The 25,993-nt window shown below is 42.9% G+C and overlaps 1 protein-coding gene across 1 annotated transcript in view; it reads left to right on the plus strand.

The window, feature by feature from the left end:
* The window catches only part of DNAH11 (dynein axonemal heavy chain 11), a 321,003-nt gene that overhangs the window by 162,772 nt on the left and 132,238 nt on the right, over nt 1-25,993 (plus strand). The window contains exons 44-51 of the mRNA XM_088018617.1: nt 910-1,041; nt 5,483-5,656; nt 15,587-15,791; nt 18,693-18,858; nt 19,519-19,621; nt 20,907-21,146; nt 22,894-23,055; nt 23,326-23,519. Of these exons, the coding sequence (XP_087874743.1) occupies nt 910-1,041; nt 5,483-5,656; nt 15,587-15,791; nt 18,693-18,858; nt 19,519-19,621; nt 20,907-21,146; nt 22,894-23,055; nt 23,326-23,519 (1,376 nt within the window). The remainder of the gene's footprint in view (nt 1-909; nt 1,042-5,482; nt 5,657-15,586; nt 15,792-18,692; nt 18,859-19,518; nt 19,622-20,906; nt 21,147-22,893; nt 23,056-23,325; nt 23,520-25,993) is intronic.

The following is a 25,993-nucleotide window of genomic DNA, read 5'->3' on the forward strand; positions in this document are numbered from 1 at the left end:
TTTCCCCAGCTTTCATGACTGGGAAAGAAAGACCCACAGGCAATCCTGACCTGTTTTGTTCAGGTCAAAGAAGTAGCTGGAAAACATGTTCATGACTGGTTATTGTTACCTTTGGAAAGGCCTTTGCAAGCAGCCATGTCCCCCTCATCACTGACCTGATTGTCCTGAACTAAGGTCAGAACACTCAGACGGTGTTTCTGACCAACAGCACATTGCTGTCTGACATGGAAGGAGTGAAGGACAAGTTCCTGAAGAGCATTTCTTCCAAGGTTGAATTTAGTTTGGTGTTTAAAAAAAAAAAGTCATGGGCGAAGGCTGCCGGTCCGACTAAGTTTATACAACAGGTGGGAAAAGCCGCTGCCAAAGCACTAAGGGAAAGTGGGTTATCTAAATGTCCAGCAAGAGGGAAATGAATAAATACCTCTCTGTCAAGTGGAATCTTAGGCACTCATTCCCACTGACACCGTAGGGCAACGCTCACTGGGAAGGCAAGATATCTTTAGTTTGCTACTGAGTGAGAATGTGAGCTGTAGACGACTCTGTCCGGTGACTCCCTGTTAAAAAAAAAAAAAAAAAAAAAGAGAGCTTAGATATATTCCGCATTATCTTTCCTTTGTGCCTATATGTATTCGTGTTCATTATAGTGAGTACGAACTGGATAAGATAGTCCTTTTTTAAAAAGGCTTGATTACTTAGAAGATCGGTTTCATTAAAAGTGGCAAAGGTTTTCCTGTATTGCCTTAGAAAACCAAGGCAGTAATTTTTGTCTGTCTCAATGTAGCAAGTCCCAGATTGGGGAAAATTCTATAATCTCATAAGGAGTAAGTGGATTTGTTAGTATGTCCTTTGACCTTACTCTGCTATTAAGGAGTTGTCGCCCTAAGTAAATAGCTATTTATTTTTCTTTAGACTATTTGTACCCTTCTAGAATGCTTGTTGACTCCTGACAACGTACCTTCGGACAGCCCAAAAGAGGTTTATGAAGTCTACTTTGTCTTTGCTTGTATCTGGGCATTTGGAGGCACTCTGCTGCAAGATCAGGTATGTTTTGAGATAGTTCACAGAAATAATTTATAGCACCAGTTTTACTTGGTGGGCAGGTTGTGATGTGATCCCTGTGTTTTGTTGTTGTGTTTTGTTTTGTTTTTTTTTAATATCATCATAAATCTCTGCCATTTGCCCTGTTCTCTTGTAAGCCGGTGTGTTTAGGCCAGCTCATCCAGGCTGGTAGCTCTAACTCTGGCAGATGCTGCCAAACCCATAGCCTTGCCCCGGTCTCTCTTCGGAGCTCAGGGGTCGGTGCTCCTGCCTGCCTCGGGAGCAGGGCCGGCGGCGTGCTCTTCGGACGCCGCTCGGCTCTCTGGCCAAAGACAGAGCTCTTCATCTGCCCCAGCCCCCGACGGCTCCTCCTCTCCTCCCTTTCTTATCCTCGAGGATGCTCTCATTCCTTCCAGTTGCTCGAGCTAAAAACCTGGGAGACCCCATTCTTCTTTACTTCTGAATCTCGTGATTATCAGACTCTTTCAGTCACACAACAGCTGTCAGGTCAGTCCCCACCTCCAAGTCCCTCCAGCCTTCATTCAGGAATGTATCATCTTTAGCTTGTCCTGGGCTGTCACAGTATCTTAGCTCAGGCTGCCGTCACAAAATACCGTGCCTTGGATGGCGTAACTGACAGAAATGTACTTTCAGTTCTGGAGGTTCAAGTCCAAGGTCAGGGTGCCAGCATGGTCAGGTTGTGGCTGGGACCCTCTTCCTGGCTTACAGACAGGTGCTTTTTTGCTGTGTCCTCACATGACAGAGAACAATAAAAAGGTTTCTGATGTCTTTTTTATAAAGGCACTAATCCCATAATGAAGGCCCAACCCTAATGATGTCATCTAAACCAAGTTACCTCCCAAAGCCCTGTCTCCAAATACCATCACATTGGGGGTTAGAGCTTCAATGTAGGGATGTGGGGTGAGAGGAGCGGACACATGCAGTATGCAGCACGTAAGAACCTTGAAATCGGTTTCCCTGTCTCTGGCCTCTTACCTGCAATCAGTCTCTTACATGATTCCTGGGGTAATTACTGGGGAACCAGACTCAACTCAGGCCAGATCCTTTCCAAGGGTCTTGCCTTCAGCCTAACAGGCTACTATGCCTGCCCAGCATTCCTAGCATAGCTCATCTGTGGCTGATTTCTTTTGGGCAAACACTTGAGACGAGCTTGCTCGAGTGCGTACATACACATACACACATGTGTACACACGGCTTAGACTTGCTCAGGTGCCAAGTGGAAGTGTTTCAACATTACAGGAGGGCACATCTCCACCATGCTCCTCTGCATGTAGATTCTGTCATGTAATGTTTCCAGTAGTTGTTCAGGCTATCTTCATGGTGCTCATAAAGCTCAGAGGGGCAAGGAGCTTGACCAAGGTTACACTGATAGGAAATGACAGTACCAGGATTCACACCCATGTACATCTCCAAAGGCAACCTGTTCCAGGGTACCTCAGGATCTCCCACGGTCATGACTGATCCTACAGGTACCCCTGAATCTTTGCCTTAAAAATAGATGGCACTCATCTTCTAGACTTTGCCAAATATTTCCGGATGTAAACAGGGAATTTAAATTGGAAGGCATCACAGCCAAGAGGGCCCCATATTTCCATTGGTTGACTTGGTGTAGGTCCTCAGATACATGGTTACTAAAACCCGTTGCCCATTTCTGCTTCTTGTCACTAGGTTACCATAAACCGTGTCTATAAATAGGTGTGGAATTCACTTGGCCTGCTAGATCTGATTTTGATCCTTCTCAGAAGCCACATTTCCTTCTCTAATATCCAGGGGCTTTCTAAAGAAAAGCAGCCCATTTACTTTGAGTGAAAATCAAGAGTTGGTGTTGGGTGACTTCATGTGGTTTTTCTCAGGCACAATTTACAGCATGCGTGGACTTCTCCTTCATGGAGGCCCCAGGCAGAATCTCCCCTCTCCCCACCTTCCCCCTCCCCCATGTTTTCTTTTATGTCCTCCTGGGGTTCTCCACAAGGTTTTTTCCTTCGCTAGGATGTAAACCAGGTAAAATTTTGTGAGTAGGACGTGGACAGCAGAGATCCCTCTATTCCTGACCACCTCCCTCCCAGCTGATTGCCTTTTCATCTTCTCAGTTTTCAAACGTGGTGGCCTTCCTAGCAGTCCGTCAAGCCGGGCCCTGGGCCGCCACAGTGGTCACCTCACTTCTCCAGACACTTTCTCCCTAAATAAGCTTCATCTTCCTCCTCCTCCTCCTCCTCCTCATCACCTTCACATCTTCAAAAGGGCTCTAACTACGAAACAGTCAAAACAGAAGCTAGATAGTTGGAAACAGGAATGAAAAAGACGGAAGAAATGCTCTTAAGATAGCCATTTCTTAATTGAACAAATCGGAGCGCCTGCCGGATGTCCAAGAAGGTGCTTAGGCCTCTTAGCTATTTTACTGAATCTTCAAAAAAATAAAACCCCTATGTATAGGTACAACTATCCTCCTCCCCTTTTAACAAAAAAAGGAGCCGAAACTTAGATAGCCCGCCTGAGGATGCCCAGGTACTGTCTGAGCCACGTTCCGACCACAGCACACTGACTCAGGTCCGGTGTTCTAAAGCCAGGCCATTGCAGGCAGCTTCCAAAACACGTCTTGGATCAACTCTCCCTGAGCTCCCATAAACCGCTCTTAGTACTTCTCCCTTGGCTTCTAAGGTAACAGCCTCACTGGTCTGCTTCTGTACCTCCCCCATAATCCATTATCCTCTCAGCAGCCAGAGCAATTTTTTAAAATGTAAATTGAATTACCTGACACACTTGAGAGTTTAAAACACTTTAATGGATTCTGTTTGCCTTTCGGATAAAGTGAAAAATGTAATACTATTTACACAGCCCCTGGAGCTGGTCCTGCCAGTCCTTCCCTGCTTCTTCTGCCTACCCCTACCGCTCCCCCCACCTCCCACCCCCGTCTGCCAGCTGCAGTGGCCACTTCTGGAACACAGGGTCTGTCATACCACAGGATCTTGGCCCGTGATGACCTCTTCCTGCTTCTTGGAGCCGTCTTCTCCTTAATCTGTGCTGGTTTTCAAAGATGGCTCACCTGGACATCCAATTAAAATAGGTTCACCCCCGGGCGCCTGGGGGGCTCAGTCGTTAAGCATCTGCCTTCGGCTCAGGTCATGGTCCCAGAGTCCTGGGATCGAGTCCCACATCGGGCTCCCTGCTCAGGGGAGGCCTGCTTCTCCCTCTCCCTCTCCCACTCCCCCTGTTTGTGTTCTCTCTCACTGGCTTTGTCTCTCTCTTGTCAAATAAATAAATAAAATCTTTAAAAAACAAAAGAGAATGTCACTGGAGAAAAATGGGAGTTAAGATCTTAGAAAGTAGGAGACTGCTGAATGCCATGGCCACTCAAACACACTGTTCTTAGAGTTCACCGAAGCTCACTGTGGTAGATGATCCTGCAGATACAGAAGTCATTATGCCAGGTTGTGCTGTGGATGGAGGGAGTTAGCGGGCCAGGTCGTCCAGTGGATGTTGGAGACAGTAGGCCAGGTCTTCGTATAGATACAGAAGGGTTTTATAAGCTGCTGATACACAATTGCCATTTCCCCTTCTTTGTTTTCCAAACCCTAATCTAGTAGCAAAGGGCTTGTATAAAAAGGAGCACCTTCTAGCAAGGAGAGCCTGTTCCCTACCACTCTCAGTCCTCTCTGTAGGGCAGCAGTTTGTCTCTTGAGAGTTTTCAACTGGACCGCTCACCTGTGCCCTGCTAGAAAACCAAGAACATGCCTTTCCTCATCCCTCATGGTGGGGGTTTCCAGATTTCGAATTTCAAAAGATAAACAGTTAATGACTTGAAGGAATGAAATAGGGTTACCAAATGTTTACTTTTCTAAATAAGGACATTTATAAACAAGGACCATAATGAATACCATAATTTTATAAAAGGAAAGCTATTTCAACACCAAAAGGTCCAAGAAGCCTATAAGCTCAAATAGAGGGCAGTATTGAAATCAAATAATCTTACCAGTTTTTAAAAAAGTATTCCTTTGTTCTTATCTTTTTTATTTTATCACGAATTGATATAATATTGGTAGAAATCAACACCAGTGTTTGAGAACCACTGTCTCGCTGAACCTAGCATAGTAATTTGCATGAGAGCTCATTGTTAAATTGAATAACCCAGGGGTAGGTAATCTGAAGTTCACCTAAACTTACTTTGCTTTTTAAGTTAATAATTATTCCAGAAAATTTGTACCTGATGGATATATGGCAATTATAGCTTTCTGCCTCTTTGATATTATCACTCATTCTAAGTTCCTTCTAGTTACTTATTTTTCTTGGGTCAGTTACTCAATCCCATTTGTAATTATAACTCTTTACATGGCAAATACTGTGTTGAACAGGATTTGGAGGGGCTTTTTGTATGTGTTAAAATTACCTCTAAGTCTGCAGTAAGGATTTCTCTTGTTCTCCTTAGCTTTCTGGCTCTCAAGCTGAATTCAGTCGGTGGTGGCATAAAGAGATGAAAGCAGTAAAGTTTCCATCCCAGGGGACAATCTTCGATTATTATCTGGACCACAAAACTAAGAAATTCTTGCCTTGGGCTGATAAAGTCCCCAAATTTACTATGGATCAAGAGGTACCTCTGCAGGTAGGTGGATGGAACGTAGTAACTTTCCAGCCACACTGTGCTGCTTTGAGCCTTTTTGTTTCATGTTTGAGCCGTCCTTTTCCTGCCTGATGGAAAAATTTTTGTTGATATGATCAAGCATATATAGCATATTGCCTGGGAGAGAAGAATCTTAGTTATAAGAACAACTAGTGAGATGGCTCTTAAGTTTCATGCAAACTTTTTTATTAAAAAATTTCAGCTTAAGTCTAAAATAACTGCTTTCTTAATATCTCAGACATTTTGTGAGTTTTATTAAAAATCAAAGACATATTTGTTAGTTCCAGTGATTCTTGTATCTGACCATATTGTGAATTTATTAGACAGCACTTTTCACATACAACGTCTTTCCTTTAGCCCCCTAAGCCATAAAATAAATGTGTTCAAGCTCCTCAACTCAGAGGTTTCCAATTCTCATGGCCGCTGAGAAATCTAAATGAATCTTTTTTGTTTTTTAATTATTTTTCTTCATAGATTGTTGTTTTACATTTCTCTAATGTTGACTTATTCTTCAGTCATCTTCTTCTTCTGCCCCAATCTCTCTTCCTTTTCATTAGACTTCTTAAAATCACGACATTCTGATTCACTTGGGAGCTTAGTGCTTCCAATGGCACTGTGTGACTAGGGGGTTTCTATGGTATTAACTAGGCAGCTGGTGTGAAATAAGAGAAAACCCAGTGTATTTGCTTCCTGGAGCTGTTGGAGCAAAGCGCCACAAGGTAGGTGGCTTAAACAACAGACAATTCTTGTCTCATGGTTCTGGAGGCTAGACGTTGAAAGACCAAGTGTCAGCAGGAATGGTTCCTTCTGAGGCTGTCAGGGAGAGTCCGCTCCAGGCCTCCGTCTGGAGTTCACTGGTGATCTCAATGTTCCTTGGCTCATGGCAGCATAGCTCCAATCTTCATGTGGCATTTTCCCCATGTGTGTCTCTGTGTGCAAAGTCCCCTTTGTATAAGGACACCGGTCATCGCGCTAGGGGCCTACTCGTGTTAACTGTCCTGGGGCTGCCCTAACACAATACCACACACTGGGTGGCTTAAGTGTCAGAAATTCATTTTCTCACAGTTCTTTCCCGAGGCAAGAAATCCAGGATTGAGGTGTTGGGAGGTTTGTTTCTCCTGAGCGCTCTCTCGCTGGCTTGCAGATGGCTGCCTTCTTGCTGTGTCCGCACATGGCCTTTCTGTGTGTGTGCCTCCCTGAGCACGTCTCCAGGTCTGCCGAAATTTCCTCTTCTCACAAGGACACCAGTCAGATGGGGGTAGGGTCTACCCTAACGGCCTCATTTTAACTTAATCATCTCTTGAAAGATCCTGTTTTCAAATATAGTCACATTCTGAGGTAGTAGGGATTTGGACTTTACCATACGGATTTGGGGAAGACACAGTTCAACCCATAAACCTAACCATGAGGAAACTTCACGAACAAGCAATCAGAAGTAGGATGGCCCCAAGACTGATTAATTCTGTGACTTGGTGATATCACCAAGGATTTGGGTCTTTCCATCTCTCTGCTCTACTCTTCTTAACACTGGCATCATTTTTAAGACTAGTATCCTTCCTGGTCTGGCTCCAGTGTGCCAGGAGTTACCTTCAGAGGGAAAGGACACTTTGTCACATATTTTTATTAAGAGTGAGGAAACTTCTCAGAAGCCCCAGAGCAGACCGTCTCTTGAGCACCTAATACTCCAGGGCTCACAAGCCACCCCTAACCTGTCTCAGGCCAGGTACTGGCTTACCCTAACTGGATTTGACAGAGCATCACAGTACCATAGGAGCCAGGTTGAACACATGAGTGTGTGGAAGAAGCATGGAGACTTAGACAAAGTGGGAGCTCTGACAGGAAGGGAAGTGAAGACATGGGTGCTGGGAGGCAACCAACCATGTTTGTTCCATCTGCTTGATATATTTTGAAATCTGCTTTTGCTCAACCTACCCGGACTTCACCTACCTGGGAGTATTACCTAACTGGCTGAAAGGTGAGAATTCATAATTAACCAAAGACCAAAACTGGTACAGCAAGGTTGATGGATCTGACCAATGATATCTTTTATTCAACAGGGAACCTATTAGGACTTTATAGTCTTACTCTACACACAGTTGTACCAAGGGTGGTTATTCCACTAACAGCGTCTTAACATACTGGAAGGGAACCATACAGAGTCAGCAATCCTAGTCAATGCTAATATTACATAAGTCTATCTCAGACTCTTTTCTAATTGCTTTACATAGATTAATCCTTAAAACAACTTTCTAAGGCATAGCCTATTAATAACCTTTTACATATGGAAAACGGGAGAGCCAAGAGATGACATAACGTGTGTCCGGTCCATGTCCTGACACGCCTTCTGTGTGGTAGGGCAGACAGGGCTTGGGCTCTGGACGGGCTTGAGTTTTAATCCAAGTACCACCACTTACTACTTTGCTGTGACCTTGGTCAAGTTACCATTGTTCTCTAAGCTTTAGATTCATCGTCTCTGCAATGAAAATCATCACACAGCTCCCCTCATAAATTATGAGTATCAGATGACCTAGTGTATGAAGGTGCTTAACATCGTACCTGTCACATACTGAACTCTCAGGAAGTGTGAATTACTGTGTAGAAAACAGAGCTAATAGCCCAATTAAAAAGCACATGATGACAATGAGCAGACAAAGAGGAGAAAAAAATACTGTAAAATGTAACTCTGATGAAAAACAGTCATCTGGGACTGTTTGATGTAGCATAGAACAGTCTGCCTTTCAGTAGGCCCTGAGAGTCTCACCAAATTAAAACAGAATTCTAGTGTAAATATTCATAATCATGAAAATGATCCTGAATGATCTATAAAATACTCAGTTGTATTCAGTATAAGCTAACCAAACGGGAGAATATATTGCAGAATTTAGGTGTTAATTTTTTTTTTAAGAACCAGTTTGAATCTTGCAGGTGGTTTTTTTTTAATCCCCTTTTTAATTTGGCCACTAAAAATGCAAGAAATGTCAACTCTGTTTTAATCACTGTGCAGGATTCTATTTCTTGCATGTCTGCACCTGCTACCTCTTTCCCTGACTTTATATATTAGTCCGTGTTCCCTGAATCTGGGGTTTATTTCTGTTCTTCATTTTTTTTTTTATTTTATCATGTTATGTTAGTCACCATACATCATTAGTTTTTGATATAGTGATCCATGATTCATTGTTTTCATATAACACCCAGTGCTCCACGCAGTACGTGCCCTCTTTAATACCCATCACAGGGCTAACCCATCCCCCCACCCCCCTCCCCTCCAGAACCCTCAGCTTGTTTCTGAGAGGCTGTAGTCTCTCATGGTTCATCTCTCCCTGATTCCCCGCCCCCTTCATTTTTCCCTTCCTTCTCCTAATGTCCTCCCTGCTATTCCTTATGTTCCACAAATAAGTGAAACCATATGACACTTGACTTTCTCTGCTTGACTTGTTTCACTTAGCATAACCTCTCCAGTCCCATCCATGTCGATGTAAAAGTCGGGTGTTCATCCTTTCTGATGGCTGAGTAATATTGCATTGTCTATATGGACCATATCTATCCATTCATCTGTTGAAGGGCATCTCAGCTCTTTCCACAGTTTGGCTATTGTGGACATTGCTGCTATGAACATTGGGGTGCATATGGCCCTTCTTTTCACTACATCTGTGTCTTTGGGGTAAATACCCAGTAGTGCAATTGCTGGGTCATAGGGTAGCTCTATTTTTAAATTTTTGAGGCACCTCCACACTGTTTTCCAAAGTGGCTATACCAACTTGCATTCCCACCAACAGTGTAAGAGGGTTCCCCTTTCTCCACAACCTCTCCAACATTTGTTGTTTCTTGCCCTGTCCATTTTTGCCATTCTAACTGGTGTAAGGTGGTATCTCAGTGTGGTTTTGATTTGAATTTCCCTGATGGCTAATGATGAACATTTTTTCATATGTCTGTTAGCCATTTGTATGTCTTCTTCAGAGAAGTGTCTTTTCATATCTTCTGCCCACTTTTTGACTTGATTATTTGTTTTTTGGGTGTTGACTTTGAGAAGTTCCTTATAGATCTTGGATACCAGCCCTTTATCTGTAGTATCAATTTGCAAATATCTTCTCCCATTCTGTGGGTTGCTTCTTTGTTTTGTTGACTGTTTCCTTTGCTGTGCAGAAGCTTTTTATCTTGACGAAGTCCCAAAAGTTCATTTTTGCTTTTCTTTCACTAGTCTTTGGAGATGTATCTTGAAAGAAGTTGCTGTGGCCGATGTCAAAGAGGTTACTGCCTATGTTCTCCTTTAGGTTTTTGATGGGTTCCTGTCTCACATTGAGAACTTTCATCCATTTTGAGTTTATCTTTGTGTATGGTGTTAGAGAATGGTCGAGTTTCATTCTTCTGTATATAGCTGTCTAATTTTCCCAGCACCATTTGTTGAAGAGACTGCCTTTTTTCCATTGCATATTTTTTCCTGCTTTGTTGAAGATTGTTTGACTATAGAGTTGAGGATCCATATCTGGGTTCTCTATTCTGTTCCATTGGTCTATATGTCTGTTTTTGTGCCAGTACCATGCTGTCTTGGTGATCACTGCTTTGTAATATAGTTTGAAATCAGGCAACATGATGCCCCCAGCTTTGTTTTTCTTTTTCAGCATTTCCTTGGCGATTTGGGGTCTCTTCTGATTCCATACAGATTTTAGGATTGTTTGTTCCAGCACTTTGAAAAATGTCATTGGAATTTTGATCGGGATGGCGTTGAAGGTATAGATTGCTCTGGGTAGCATAGACATTTTAACAATGTTTATTCTTCCAATCCATGAGCATGGAATGTTTTTCCATCTTGTGTCTTCTTCAATTTCTTTCACGAGTGTTCTGTGGTTCCTAGAGTATAGATCCTTTACCTCTTTGGTTAGTTTATTCCAAGGTGTCTTATGGTTTTGGGGGCTATTGTAAATGGAATCATTTCTCTAATTTCTCTTTCTACAGTTGCATTGTTAGTGTATAAGAAAGCAACTGATTTCTGTGCATTGATTTTGTATCCTGCCACATTACTGAATTGCTGTATGAGTTCTAGTAATTTGGGGGTGGAGTCTTTTGGATTTTCCACATAAAGTATCATGTCATCTGCAAAGAGAGAGAGTTTGACTTCTTCTTTGCCAATTTGAATACCTTTTATTTCTTTTTGTTTGATTGCTGTTGCTAGGACTTCTAGTACTATGTTGAACAATAGTGGCGAGAGTGGGCATCCTTGTCATGTTCCTGATCTTGAGGGAAAGGCTCTCAGCTTTTCCCCATTGAGGATGATATTCACTGTGGGTTTTTCATAGATGGAGTTTATGAACTTGAGGAATGTTCGCTCTATCCCTGTATTCTGAAGAGTTTTAACCAGGAAAGGATGCTGTATTTTGTAAAATGCTTTTTCTGCATCAATTGAGAGGACCATATGCTTCTTCTCTCTCCTCTTACTAATGTATCACATTGATTGATTTGCAAATGTTGAACCACCCTTGCATCCCTGGGATAAATCCCACTTGTTCGTGGTGGATGATCCTTTTAATGTATTGTTGGATCCTATTACCTAGGATTTTGTTGAGGATTTTGGAATCCATATTCATCAGGGATATCAGTCTGAAATTCTCCTTTTTGATGGGGTCTTTGCCTGGTTTGGGGATTAAGGTAATGCTGGCCTCATAGAATAAGTCTAGGAGGATAGGTATTATTTCTTCTTTGAGTGTTTGGTAGAATTCCCCAGGGAATCCATCAGGCCCCAGACTCTTGTTTTTTGGGAGGTTTTTGATCACTGCTTCAATCTCGTTACTGGTTATTGTCGAAATCTATTCACGTTGTCAATTTCTTCCTATTTCAGTCTTGGGAGCTTATAGATTTCCAGAAAGGCATCCATTTCTTCCAGGTTGCTCAATTTATTGGCATATAGTTGTTGATAATAATTTCTAGTAATTGTTTCTATTTCCTCGGTGTTAGTCGTGATCTCTCCCCTTTCATTCATAATTTTATTAATTTGGGTCCTTTCTCTTTTCTTTTGGATAAGTCTGGCCAGTGGTTTATCGATCTTATTAATTCTTTCAAAGAACCAGCTACTAGTTTTGTTGATCTGATCTACTGTGTTTCTGCTTTTTCATTCAGTGATGTCTGCTCTAATCTTAATTATTTCTCTTCTAATGAGTGCCTGAGGCATCATTTGTTGCTTTTTCTCTAGTTCTTTAAGGTGTAAAGTTAGTTGCTGAATTTGGGATTTTTCTATTTTTTTGAGTGAGGCTTGGATGACTATGTATTTCCCCCTTAGGACCGCCTTTGCAGTATCCCAAAGGTTTTGGACTGATGTGTTTTCATTCTCCTTGATTTCCATGAATTGTTTAAGTTCTTCTTTGATTTCCTGGCTGACCCAAACATTCTTGAGCAGAGTGGTCTTTAGTTTCCAAGTGTTTGAATTTCTTCCAAATTTTTTCTTGTGATTGAGTTCCAGTTTTAAAAAGTATTATGGACTGAGAATATGCAGGGAATAATCTCAATCTTTTGGTATCGGTTGAGACCTGATTTGTGACCCAGTATGTGGTCTATTCTGGAGAAATTTCCATGTGCCCTCGAGAAGAACGAGTATTCTGTTGTTTTAGGGTGCAATGTTCTGTATATATCTATGAGGTCCATCTGGTCCAGTGTGTCATTCAAAGCTCTTGTTTCTTTGTTGATTTTCTGCTTAGATGATCTGTCTGTTGCTAAGAGTGGAGTATTGAGGTCTTCTGCAATTAACATATTGTTATCAGTATGACTCTTTATTTTGGTTAACAGTTGGCTTATGTAGATGGCTGTTCCCATTATGGGGGTGTAGATATTTACCATTGTTAGATCTTCTTGTTGGCTAGACCCTTTAAGAATGATATAGTGTCCTTCTCTGTCTCTAACTACCATCTTTAGCTTAAAATCTAATTTCTCTGTTATAAGAATTGCTACCCCAGCTTTCTTTTGCGGTCCGCTGGCATGGAAGATGGAACTCCATCCCTTCATCTTCAGTCTGGATGTATCTTTAGGTTCAAAATGAGTCTCTTGTAGATAGCATATGGATGGGTCCTGTCTTTTTGTCCAATCTGCAACCCTGTGCCAGTTTATGGGAGTATTTAGGCCATTCATGTTGAGAGTGGTTATTGAAAGATACGAATTTATTGTCATCATGTTGCCTGTGAGGACCTTGTTTTTATAGATTGTCCCTGTAAATTTCTGTTGTATATCACTCTTGGGGTCTTTCTCCTTTTATAGAACCCCCCCCTTAATATTTCTTGCAGGGCCCGCTTAGTGGTCACATATTCTTTCAGTTTCTGCAGGTCTTGGAAGCTCTGCATCTCTCAATTCATTCTAAATGACAGCCTTGCCAGATAAAGTATTCTTGGCTGCATGTTCTTCTCGTTTAGTACCCTGAATATGTCTTGCCAGGCCTTTGTGGCTTGCCAGGTCTCTGTGGATAGGTCTGACGTTATTCTGATGTTCCTCCCTCTGTACATAAGGAATCTCTTCCCCCTAACTGCCCTTAAGATGGTTTCCGTGGTTCTGAGATTCCTGAGTTTTACTATTACATGCTGGGGCGTTGGCCTATTTTCCTTGATCTTGGGAGGGGTCCTCTCTGCCTCTAGGACACGAATGTTTGTTTCATTCCCCAGATTAGGGAAGTTCTCAGCTACGATTTGCTCGAATATATCTTCTAGTCCTCTCTCGCTCTCCACCCTCTCAGGGATCCCAATAATTCTGACACTGGAACGTTTCATGGTGTCACCTATTTCTCTGATTCTATTTTCATGGATTTTGAGTTGTTCTTGCCTGGCCTCCTCTTTTCCCTTTTTATCTATTATATTGTCTTCCAGGTCGCTTATTCATTCTTCTCCCTCACTTACCCTAGCTGTTAGATTATCTAGATTAGATTGGATCTCACTGATAGCATTTTTAAGTCCTGCCCGTTCAACTTTCAGTTCTGGCCCTTAGGGACTCTATGTTGCCATTAATCGATTTCTCCGTTCTAGCTATTGTCTTCAAAATTGCTACTCTGAATTCCATCTCGGACATCTTGGTTATATCTGTATCCATTTGTAAATCTGTGGCAGAAGTAGTCACTGTCTCTGAGTCTTTTCTCTTTTGGGGTTTCCTCCTCCTAGTCATTCTGTTGAGGGGTGGTTGAGGGAATGTACAGAGTCCAAATTATTGACCACATCCCAAGCAAGATGCACCTGTTTTATAGGGACCTTAGGGTTGCTGGCCTCTTGTTCTCCCAGCCTGTCTCCTGGGGGAGGGGTCTGCCGTGCTCTTACTCAGGCAACCCTGTTGCCCTGCCCCCCTGTGGTAGGGGATGGGCTCAGTGAAAACCGGTTTTTTGCGGCTTTTGTTCTCTGGCGGCTTTCCGCATCTCTTCTGAGAGTCAGAGCAGAAGAGACCATTTCCACCTCTCTGCCTCAGAGTGGAGAGATCGCAGCCTCTTCTTCAGTGAGCTCTCCAGGCCACACTATATCTTTTTGTATCTGTGTTGCTATAAACTGCAGTGTCCTCGGGGCGCCTGGGTGGCTCAGTCGTTAAGCGTCTGCCTTAAACTCAGATCATGATCCCAAGATCCTGGGATCGAGCCCCACATCGGGCTCTCTGCTCTGCAAGAAACCTGCTTCTCCCTCTCCCACGCCCCCTGCTTGTGTTCCCTCTGTCGCTGTGTCTCTCTCTGTCAAATAAATAAATATAATCTTTAAAATAAAAAAAATAATTAAATTGCAGTGTCCTGAGTTGTGCCCCCTTCCGCAGTGCTCCCAATCGTGCCTCCAGGTCGGGGCACGTCTCTGCCCTTTGTGCTTCTAAAACCTCCAGCCGCCGCCAGTTCACACACATGGCCGCACCGCTCCGGTCTCCATCTAACGTCCTTTCCCCACCGCTACCTACCGGTCTGCGAGTCTGTGCCCTGTCCCCAGCGTGGGAGGGTATCGCTCACTGGTGGTGTAGGATCCTCATGGCTAGGCTCCCTCCCGCAGCCGTTTATCCCCCGATATCTGCCCGCAGAATCAGGGCTCTCCGCTTCATACCTCAAAACCAACCACCTGCGAGATTCTGTTTGTAGAGATCCAGATCTGCTTTCTTACATCTCAGGCTGGTTTTATGGGTGTTCAGAGTGGTCTGGTAGATATCCAGCTCAATTCCGGGGACCGGTCAGAATAGGGTCCCCTACTCCTCTGCCATCTTTTCCCCTCCTCCTCTGTTCATTTTATTTTATTCCCCTAAGCCACCTCAAATTTGTTGTGAAACAATAAAGTATATAAATAAGTCGCTAATTTTCAAAGCAGAAGCATTGCTATAAAGATTTTTTTTTAACAAAACAATGCATGATATGTTTGACAGTACTTTGGACTTAGGAATATTTCACTTAAAATCACCGTTTCCTGCCATTGGGTCTCTCCCCATGCAGAACTCCTTTAGTCTAAATTCTGCCCTAATCATTTGACCACTTAATCTTACCCAGCCAAGGCACTGCTCCCAGCTTTGATTTATGTTTGGCTTGATTTTCACATGTTTTGTCAGCTCCTAGAGAGTGGTGGACGGTTTCTTAAACTTTTATTGGATTCCCTGGTATGCCTAACATGAGGCTGGACAGAGTGTAGGTACTCTGTGATAGGGGGCTTTGGCTGGTACTTAAGTTGGAAAAGATAAATCCGTTGCTTATGCTACTGCATTTTGATGGTACTACCCAGTTGCTCTTCTCAAGTTATGATGTCTGAACTCTGACAATTCAAAACCGAAAATCAGGTAAGATCTCTCCTACCGAGTGTGAACTTGAGTTAAGAATTTTTTGGATCTCAATTCTCAAGTGACTGTGTTGCTTAAGATAGAAAATTTTGGAATGCCTCTCTTTCTGACTTTTCTCTCATTCTATCCTTCCCCCCCTCCCCAACCCCCCCCCCCCCACAGAGAGTTGTGGTTCATACATCAGAGACAACTCGTCTCAGATATTTCATAGAGTTGCTGCTTGAGAAAGGACAACCCCTAATGCTGGTAGGAAATGCTGGGGTGGGAAAGACAGCCTTTGTAGGCGATACACTGGCAAGTCTCTCTGAGGATTACTTTGTGTCCTGTGTGCCTTTCAACTACTATACAACATCTGCAGTTCTGCAAAGTAAGTATTCCTCCTGCTTATATTTTAGAAACAAGGCATCAAAAACTGTCAAGGCTGGGGCATGTAGCTGGAGGGGACAACTACTTTCTCTAGGCTTTAGACCATTTCGCTTTGGCTTCAGATGAATTTTTACTTACCACCAATCTGGGTAAAATATATTTTGTTTCAGTATTGTGATTTTGGCTTTTTATATCACTAGTGGCTTTATTTCGCTTATTACTGTTCAGAACAGCAAGAATCGACATCAGCAGTGTTCATTGCTTTGCCTCAACACAGTTTGGTCACCTTTAGTCAATTTTATGGAGCCCTAGCAACATAAGGGTGTCCACAAGGAAGAGTGTCCTGGTTACCTTTTCAAGTAACGGATTGATTTAGGAGAACTTCATTAAAACTGTATTGATGAAATGCCAGGCCATGAGCTGTTAATTAAATCTTAGGAAAATTGTAAGAATAATTTTAGCCTTTGAATAAATATATCGGTGTAAACAAAAGAACCAGATTTGGGGCATTCTGACTTAGGAAGGGCAAGCTAAGTAGACATGGGAAGTGAAGGAGATAGTGTAGGAAGAGCTGCTATTGGTAGATCTGTCATTATCCAGGAAAGTGTCAGGGTTATGTTGGTGGTGGGGGCAGTGAAACTCCCTATTATCTAGTAGTTGATTAAACCTATTGAGTTGCCCTGATTGTGGTTTCTGTGTGTGTGTGTGTGTGTGTGTGTGTGTGTGTGTGTGTGCGCACGCGCGCGCTCATGCACATCAGTATATGTTGTTACTGTTTTCCTAGCTTTATCAGTAGAGGTTAATAATAAATTTTCTTACTGACTGACATCATTAACTCAGCCAAGAGTGATTTTTTGTAATCTCTTAATGAGGTTTGTCTTTCTTGATCTCGTGAATGGAACAGTTAAAAAAATCCAACTTGACGATGTTTTATTTAATTCTTTAGCAAATTTATATTACTTATCTATTTTTCCCAAGGCATTGTGTCCAGTGCATGTTTTTCATGCACAGACAAAGAAGGAGGGATCACTTTATCACTTGTAAATGGAAGATTAGGGCTACAATTCAATAATCGAACAAAGTACTTGACTGTACTATGAGTTCATCTTGCTAATTCCTGAAAGGGTACAGGCATGGTGTAAGATTTAGACATTGCCTGTTAGCACAACAAATAGACCAGTGTACTTGAAAGAAGATTTGGGTTTCAGACCTTCAGGTTGGGGTGGTATGCAGGCAAATATAGGATTTGAGATAGAAAAATGAGTGTAAGCAAACAGAGGAAAGAGAAAATTACAGAAGACATGCAATTAATTGAATCTCTAAGTTGGCTGAAGCACAGAGATGGGGTAGAACATAGGGAAAAGGCTACAGTGGTACGTTGGAGCTAGATTGTAGATAGAAGGCCCAACTCTTAGGTTTGCCATGGAGTGAGGGGATTTCTGGGACATGAGATTTTTATTGTTAAAATCAGGATAGTTCAGGGGGTCTGGGTGGCTCAGTGGCTAAGCATCTGACTCTTGGTTTTGGCTCAGGTCATGATCTTGTTGTCATGAGACTGAGGCCCTAGTTGGGCTCTGCACTGGGTGTGGAGCCTGTTGGAGATTCTCTCTCTCCTCTCCCCTCTGCCTTCCCACTGCCACCCCACCACCATTCCAACTCACATGTGTGCGCACTCTCTCTCTCTCTCTCAGAAAACAAACAGACAAACCAGGATAGTCCCAGGCAATGTGGAATGGTCACTATAACTGTAGAAAAAGCTAAGATGCAAGCTGAAGAGAATGTATTTCATTTGGTAGGAAATGGTGAGCCATTGATGGGGAGCAAGGATGCAGGCTGTCCTTTGGGAGGAGATGTCTGAGAGGGGAGACCAGTTCCCCTGGGTAGTGTACCAGCTGAATGTAACGTTGCTCTGACTAAAATGGTAGAAAGAATGGTGAAAGGGAAGAGATATGAGGTAGCATTTATAGGCTGTAGTCCGGCAGATCTGGGACCAGGAGAGAAAGATGATACTAAATCTTGGCACCTGCCTAAGAGAGTGTTCATCACACAAAGAGGAGCACAGAAGGGATAAAGGAAGAGCTGGGTTGGGAGTGGGCAAGAGGCTTGTTTGGTGTGGGCCAAACATCCAGGCACCAGTGGCTGGTAGGACGCACGCATTTGGAAGTGCCAAGCCACTGCTTGGAGGAGGGCTTTGTTAATTTATTCCTGATATACTTCTTTGTTCTTTCATTCATTTAACAAATGGCTTATTGTGGTTGTCATCAGGAATACAGTCATGAACACAATGCAGTTCGTTGTCCTCAGGCTACTCATAGTCTATTTGGAGAGTCAGCAACTATTAGACACTATGTCTTACACACTCAATTCAGGATTTCCTACCCCCAACACAGTCACTGAGGCACATGAAGAAATGTAGGTTCATGTGTGCACAGGATAGAGTCTATGTACAGCCTTCCCTTACACTTGTGCCCTTGGATGACCCAAGAAGAAGAGAGGTATGGGGACTCTCTCTGTTGTGCGTAGATACCTCTCCTGCAGGGGTGATGGGGAAGGACAGAGGGAGCGGGCCGTGGGTTAGAGTGTGTTCGGGCGGCAAACTGTTCAGACCAGCAGCGGCGTTGCCTCAGATTGCTGGCCAGTGTGATGTCGTGTGTCAGATGTTGACTCTCCAGGAAAGGAGAGGCGAGGTGAGCTGCCAATAGGAGGGAGGTTGGCAGGAAAGCATGACACAGAGGAGGTGACCAGAGGGTCATCGCTGATACTGAACTGCACAGAGTTAATACTTGAAGACTTAGGAGGGGATGAAACGGACAGAAGATGAGGAAAAACCAGGAAAAAAAAGACGAAGGACAGAAAGTGACATTTTATCTGATTGGTGGGCAAAATGATGCATTTGTTTCAGGAATTCTTGAGAAACCTCTAGAGAAAAAGGCTGGTCGTATCTATGGTCCAGGAGGAAATAAAAAATTAGTTTATTTCATCGACGACCTGAATATGCCCGAAGTGGACCCCTATGGCACAGTGCAGCCCCACACTCTGATTCGGCAGCACATCGATTACGGACACTGGTAAGCGATTCTCTGTGTCTTATTGTCTACTGAAATCTAATTATTGTTATTATGGATGAATGCCGACGAATGAAATTACCCCAATTTCTTCTTCTGAGGAGGAGCATTTTCTGGGATAACTTTTAGGTTTCGTTTTACATCCCCCTTTCATCATCGTAAATGCTGTAGGTTCCCTTTGTATCTTTGTAAGAATTGGATTGAAAAGTGTCTTAGATATGTTACTGTCTAGTTGAAGCATTAAACTCTCAGATACGTTAACTCACACTAAATTACTTAGACACCTAACCTTATTCTGTGGGATGTAGCTGTTGGGTCATTTCTGGGCCTTGCAGTGTGTCCATCCCTGCCGTTAACTAGAGGGAGAGCCCCAGCCTCACTGTGGTTGTTGCTCACCGGAAATAGAGTCACGTGGGAATCAGTAAGCAGGAACAGCAGGTATTGATTCAGTTCCTTATGTTGATTCAGGCATCAGAAGAGCTATGTAGCCTTCCGTTTTTCTAAGCTTTAGTTTTTGTGTCTCTGAGTTGAGGCTAACACGCCCAACATCACAGAGAGATTATAAACCCCAAAGGAGACAGTTTGTGACGAAGTCCTTCATAAACTGAGGGATTTTGTTGTGTTGTCACCTTCAGGTTTTGGACTTCAGTTTCTGTTTTTCAGGTATGATAGACAGAAGGTGATGCTTAAAGAAATCCACAGCTGTCAGTATATCACCTGCATGAATCCAGTAGTGGGCAGTTCCACGATCAATCCTCGACTGCAGGTAGGATGTAGAGTCCTGCTTTCGCCCAAATAGGCCCTGAGTAAAACCTCAAACATTGTAGATTGTGATTCTTGATGCTTTTCATACAACCTAGGGCTCCTACTGGACTTTTGTTGGAAGCTTTTTTTTTTTTAATTAATTTTTTGAGAGCAGGTACAGGTTTACAAACTCTTTCAGCAGTTTTAGTTGAAAGGACTGCAAAGTGTTCCCTTAATACCCTCTCACCCTCCGCCCACTTCATTTTACCCTATTAGGAGCATTATTGCCTTAGTGTCCTGCATTTATTACAGTTGATGAACCAGTATCAATTCATTATTATTAACCAAAGTCCAAAGTTTACATTAGAGCTCATTCTTTGTGTTGTGTATTCTGTGGATTTTGGCAAATACATAATGCCAGGTATCCACCGTGAAAATACCATACAGAATAGTTTCACTGTACTAAAAATCTCTTGTGCTCCACCTAATCATCCATCCCCCAACTCCTGAATCCCTGTCAACCAGTTGATCCTTTTATTGTCTCCATAGTTTCACCTTTTCCAGAATGTCACACAGTTGAAATCCCACAGTATGTGGCCTTTTCAGATTGGCTTCTTGGACTTAGCTTAAATACACATTTAAGGTTTTGCCATGTCTTTTCATGGCTTGATAGCTCTTTTTTTTTTTTTTACCACTATGTAATATTCATTGTATTGATGTACCAGTTTGTTTATCCATTCACCTATTGAAGGATGCCTTGGTAATTTCCACATCTTGGAATTATGAATAAAGCTGATAAAAATATTAATGTGCATGTTTTGTGTGTACATATAAGCTTTTAATAACAATAACCCCCACCAACTGTAACACACAAAAAACAACAGTATACAACAGTAAGTGTTGGTTACTCCCTTATCTGGAATCAACTGGGGGTCGGCTGGGTGACTCTATCAGCGAATCTATGGTGGCTTTGACTAAAGTGATAGGAACAGGGTGGCTCAGTTTCATGTATCTTTCATCCGTTAATAGGCTTGTACAGTTCATGGCAAAGGTAGGGCCTTAAGAGAGCAAGTGGAAACACACAGGCTTCTGACAGTGACTGGCACAGTGTCATTTCTGCCTCACTCTGTTAGCTCAGTCGAGTCCTATAGCCAGGCACAGAGTCAGAGAGAAAAGTACCACAGTGACATGGCAGGGGGCACGGAATACAGGAAGGGTTAAAAAAAAAAAAAAGCCTTTTTTTGCAATCTAATGGTTCCATTATAATTCCTATTATATGTAATTCTTATATTTCTTTTGTTTTTCAGAGACATTTCACTGTGTTTGCGTTCAACTTTCCATCCTTGGATACGCTGCAAACCATCTATAGCCAAATTCTTAACTTCCATTTTCAGCAGCAAGCCTTTTGTCCATCACTTCTCAGGAGTGGCCCCTCTTTGATACAGGCAACAATCACGTTCCATCAGATGATGACACATAACTTTTTACCCACAGCTGTTAAATTCCACTACCTCTTTAATCTGAGAGACTTATCAAACATCTTCCAGGTACCTTGGTGGCTCTGGGTTATCCATCTTGGGTGGAGGAATGATTTTGGTAAGATTAATGGCATTCAGTTATGGAACTTAGTTCAAGGTGAAGCTGTGTACTGTTGTATGTATTCTTGGATGTTACACCATAAACTTCTCTGTAAAGTCTGGATGGCAGGTTTATTCTCATTTTACCGATGGGACTCATGGATTCCCTCAAGCGCAGAGACTTAGCTGCAGAAACAAGGCTAGAAGTCTCACTCCCTGTTCTGTGTGTTCTATATAAATATCCGAGTGCCTCCTTTTGGGCCAAGTGAGGAGGATCATTTGTTATTTATTCATATTTATACGGTATGATTTTTAAACATACACCAAGAGAAACATCACAATTTCTTACACCATTGGATTATTTTTACTTGACCTTGACACTTATTGGCTTACCTGGTAAAAGGGCAGTGTTTCTGTATTTGGTTTAGAAAGGAAATTCTACAGAGGGTATTGAAACCAGAATTAAAAACAAAACAAAAAAAAAATCAACTGGTGTGATCTACCCTCCACAGGAAAAGCAGTTAGAGGGTTATTTATGGCATGAAGTTCTTTTGTGAGAGGGCTAGTGGAGAATTTCAGGAGACTTCTTTATATTTGGTGATTTTTGTTTCTTTATATTTTTATAATCCTCTTTTCTCAATCACTCTGCAAATACCTTACAACCATAACACTGTGTCAGACAACAGATTCCTGAGACCGAGCTTCCACTCGTTCTCATTGCTGTATTTCTAGCACCTGCTAGAACGACTGTGCTCACTACGGTGTTGTTTAAAAGCTGATTTTTAAAAAAATTATTTATTTATTAGAGAGCATGAGAGAGAAGGCGGGGGAGGGGCAGAGGGAGAGGGTGAGAGAAAATCTTAAGTAGATGGCATGTTGAGCACAGAGGCCGACATGGGACTTGATCTCATGGCCCTGAGATCGTGACCTGAGCCGAAATCAAGAGTCAGATGCTTAACCAACTGAGCCACCCAGTTGCATCAAAGCTGATTTTTAATCTTAGGGAAAAACGGGAAGGGAAGCCGTAGGTGACACGGGATGAGGGGCTTGCTCACCGCTATGTCCAGTCTGTCAGCTACCCCTCACACCACCAAACAGTTGTTGAGGCTTTGTAACTACTTGCCGCCAACTGTCTGTGTCTCTTCGAAGTCCAGAGACAGCTGACTCTTTCCCAAAGGAGTGGGTCTATGAATCCAAGATACTGAAGGGTAGTATTGAAGGCAGGCGGGGGGGGTGGTAGTCAAAATGTTTTGGGGCTAGTTCCGGATCTACCCACAAAGTGTGATTTCAGACAATTTACTTTTGGTCTCATATTCCTCATCTGCTAAATGGAAGGGCTAGATTAACAGATATATCAAAGGATTTTAGGATTAAAAGAAATGTTGATCCTGTGACATTCATGTTAGCTCTTTGTACTTTGGGAAACTTCATCTGTTGGGAGACTTGATAAACACAAGTCCTCAGATGAGCTATTTATTTCCTGGGCTGGCTTGTGAAATACAGTCTTACCTATATTCTGAAACTGGGTATAATGATCGTCAGTTTTTAAGATGTTACTTCTCAGAGAGTAAAACTACTATTATAATAATTCTACTTATAGTAATTCTTCTAACTTAATAAACTGAATTTAGTATACAGTTAAAATGTTAAAGGAAAATACTGTTGTGGAATGTCACCAGTTTCCAAATTTTTAATTGTTCCCGTTCTTGCCTTGTAGGGCATTTTATTTACTTCTCCTGAATGTTTAAAATGTCCAAATGATTTAATCCGCCTGTGGCTTCATGAGTCTTCTCGTGTTTATGGAGACAAACTGGTAGACCCAAAGGATTGTGATTTGTTTCAGAAAAAAATGCTGGAAACTGCCTGTAAATATTTTGAAGTAAGTGTGTGGGGTGTCCGAGGTCACCCTTTGCTCTGGCACTAATCAGTGTTGGGGCAGAATCAGCTAAGGATGTGAACGAATTGGGCACATGGTTACCTTGCTGGAACAGCCATGATTCCAGAATATACTTGGGTCTGTCCTGGGGAACATTCTGCCCAGCGACTCACAGACTGACCTGCAGGTTCTGCCTTTGGTGGGCCACTCTGCTTCCAGATGGCTCATTCTGGATGGCTGACGTGAGCAGATCTTCTCTCCCTCCTCCTGCAGGGTGTAGACAGTCACGTGCTGTTTCAGCAGCCCCTCATCTATTGCCACTTTGCTCACGGTGGCCAAGATCCATGCTACCTGCCAGTGAGGGACTGGGAAGTGCTGAAGACCGTCCTCACGGAAGCCTTAGCCAACTATAATGAACTGAATGCTGCCATGCACCTGGTCTTATTTGAAGACGCCATGCAGCATGTGTGAGTTGACAAGTCATGATGCTTTCTCTCAGAGTAGAAATGGCGAGGTCTCCACAGTCATCGTACTTCTGTGCATCATACTCGGTACTCCGAGCTAGCAGCTCCTGTCTCTTGTTTGCCATACAGTATAAAACTGCAAGTGTCTCTCTAAGTTACATCCTAATCTTAATCATGTCTGAGGTCAGTACACTACTTTCTGAAGCATTGTCACAGCCATAATTTCATTTTATTTCACTGTAGCCCTAATAGGTAAGAAGGTTGAGAAAGAGAAAGGCATGGGACTCATTCAAAGCCGTAAGGTTCTTAACTGACAGAAACAAGATGAATGGAAACTGCTGGTCATTGATGAAGCATGTTTATTGAGTGCCTACTGAGTGCTAAACAGGAACAGTTGGCAGCCGATTTACTACTCTGGTACAAGTTAGGAAAGGAAGGGAGCATGTTTTCTTGGCAGATAATGACAGATGCCGCTGTCCTGATGTAGAGCTTGGCTGACAAGGCTCTGGCTCACCTCCTAGACTGGGTGCCTTGTGCAGTGCACAGATCATGCAACCATCCATTGCTCCCTTGCTGTCAGACATTGTTCTAGGTACTGAGGATACAGCAGCAAACAAGATACTCTAGTCCTTACTCTAGTTGAGCTTACATTTTAGTGATGCTGATGAACTTTTATAAAGACATAAGCAAGATGGCAGGAAGTGATGTGTCATGCTGAGAAATAGATCGATTCTGAGAAATAAATATGTGCATTCCCATAAAAAGCCTGGGTATCTCTATGAGGAGGTGACATTTAAGGTAAGATCAAATGGTAAGCAGGAGTGAAGCCTGGAAAGATCTAGAGGAAGACCATTCTAGGCAGGGGCATATTTCATGCAGCCCCAAGGCTGAATGTTCAAAAACAGAAAAGGGGTCATTATGGCTGCGGAATGGAGAAAAAGTGGAGAGAGCAATATTCGACAAGCATGGAGACGCCAGAACGGGTCTTACTGACACAGGGTATTTCCCTGTAACCAGAGAAAGGAGTTTCCATTTTACTCTAAGTGCAGTGAGAAGTTTTTCAACACATTTTAGCATGGGAATGACGTCATTTGTGGAAGAGTCCAAGCAGCTGGCCCTTGCTGCCTCTGTGTGGGCAGTTGGGTATACCGTCACATCCGGCACTGCTCCCCTCATCACCACGATTTGTCACTGGCTCTGTTAGTTTGCTAGCATTGTACTGAAATACCGCATATGGGTGGTTTAGAAAAACAGGTACTATGGTTGCACAGTAGAGGCAAGAAATCTGAAAGAGAGGTGACAGAGAGCCATGCTCCCTCTGCAGATGCTGGGAAGGATCTGTTCCAGAATTCTCTGCGAGCTTCTGGTCGTTCCTTGGCTTGTGGCGGCTTACCTCCAGCCCTCACATGGCTTTCCCCTGCTGTGTGTGCCTGCGTCCAAATTTCTCCTTTTTAGAAGGACACTGGTTATAGTGGATAAGGGGCCCACCTTACTCCAGAATGATACTGTCTTGTCTTAACCAATTACTTCCTCAGCGACCCTATTTCCAGATAAGCTTTTATTCAGAGGTACTCGGGGTTAGGACTTTCATATGTGAATTGGGGGGGGATGCCATTCAGTAAGTAACACTGGCCTTTCCAACAAGGGATATTTGGGCAAAGATTAAAATAAGGAAATCATGGTTAAAAAATGAGTCAGGAAAGAAGGAAGTATGGGAAGAAGGAAATTCAAAGAGACATCCCAAAAAGGCAGAGAGTTCAGTTTTCACGAGTGGCAAGGAAAAACTTGGGAGACCTTCCCATCATGAGTTATTATAAGCATGGGAAGTATTGATTGATTCATCGATCCCTTCACAGCTTCAGTCCTCTGATGATACACACTGGTGGTAGGTAGAGTCTATGACTGCACTGCTAATTGAAGTATTAGTGTCGCTGTTCCTGCTTGGCTTAGGACACTGACTGTGAATGGGAGTCACGGGGCAGGTGAGAGCGACGGCCCATTGCCACCAAGGGCGAGAGACTTCTCCCCTGATCCTTCATCGGGGGCTTCTCGGTGGCCTTCAAGAGGAAGGCTGTTGCTTTGATCCAGGATTGTGAGCTCACAGCTGATTTACTCAGGGTTAGAGATGATCTGAAAATGTGTCCTCAAGAGCTCCTAGGAAGGAACTTTATTGCTTCGAGAATCTGGTAAGGTCCAAACCTCAAAGCATACATTAAAATAAAAGGAAAACTCTGCTTTATAACTTGGGGTTTCATTTGCCTCAGAGTAATTTCACAGCTTTCCCAAGGTGGTTTTGTTGTGTGGTCCTGTGAAGTCAACCTCATGGACCTGCCTGAGCCTCTCACGATGACCCGTCTCTTCAGTTGTTGATGGTTTGCAGCTGAGATGTGCTTGTCCTGGTACAAGTGACCCCAACCTTGCTTTTCCACGAAGTGCTTTGGTAAAAAAGTCATCTAGGTGCATCAGTCAAGGCCAGA

This window comes from Eumetopias jubatus, unplaced genomic scaffold (assembly GCF_037043125.1).
Source record: "Eumetopias jubatus isolate StellerSeaLion01/CBP00866 unplaced genomic scaffold, mEumJub1_p1.0 scaffold_14, whole genome shotgun sequence".
In the NCBI taxonomy this organism is placed as follows: Eukaryota; Metazoa; Chordata; class Mammalia; order Carnivora; family Otariidae; genus Eumetopias; species Eumetopias jubatus.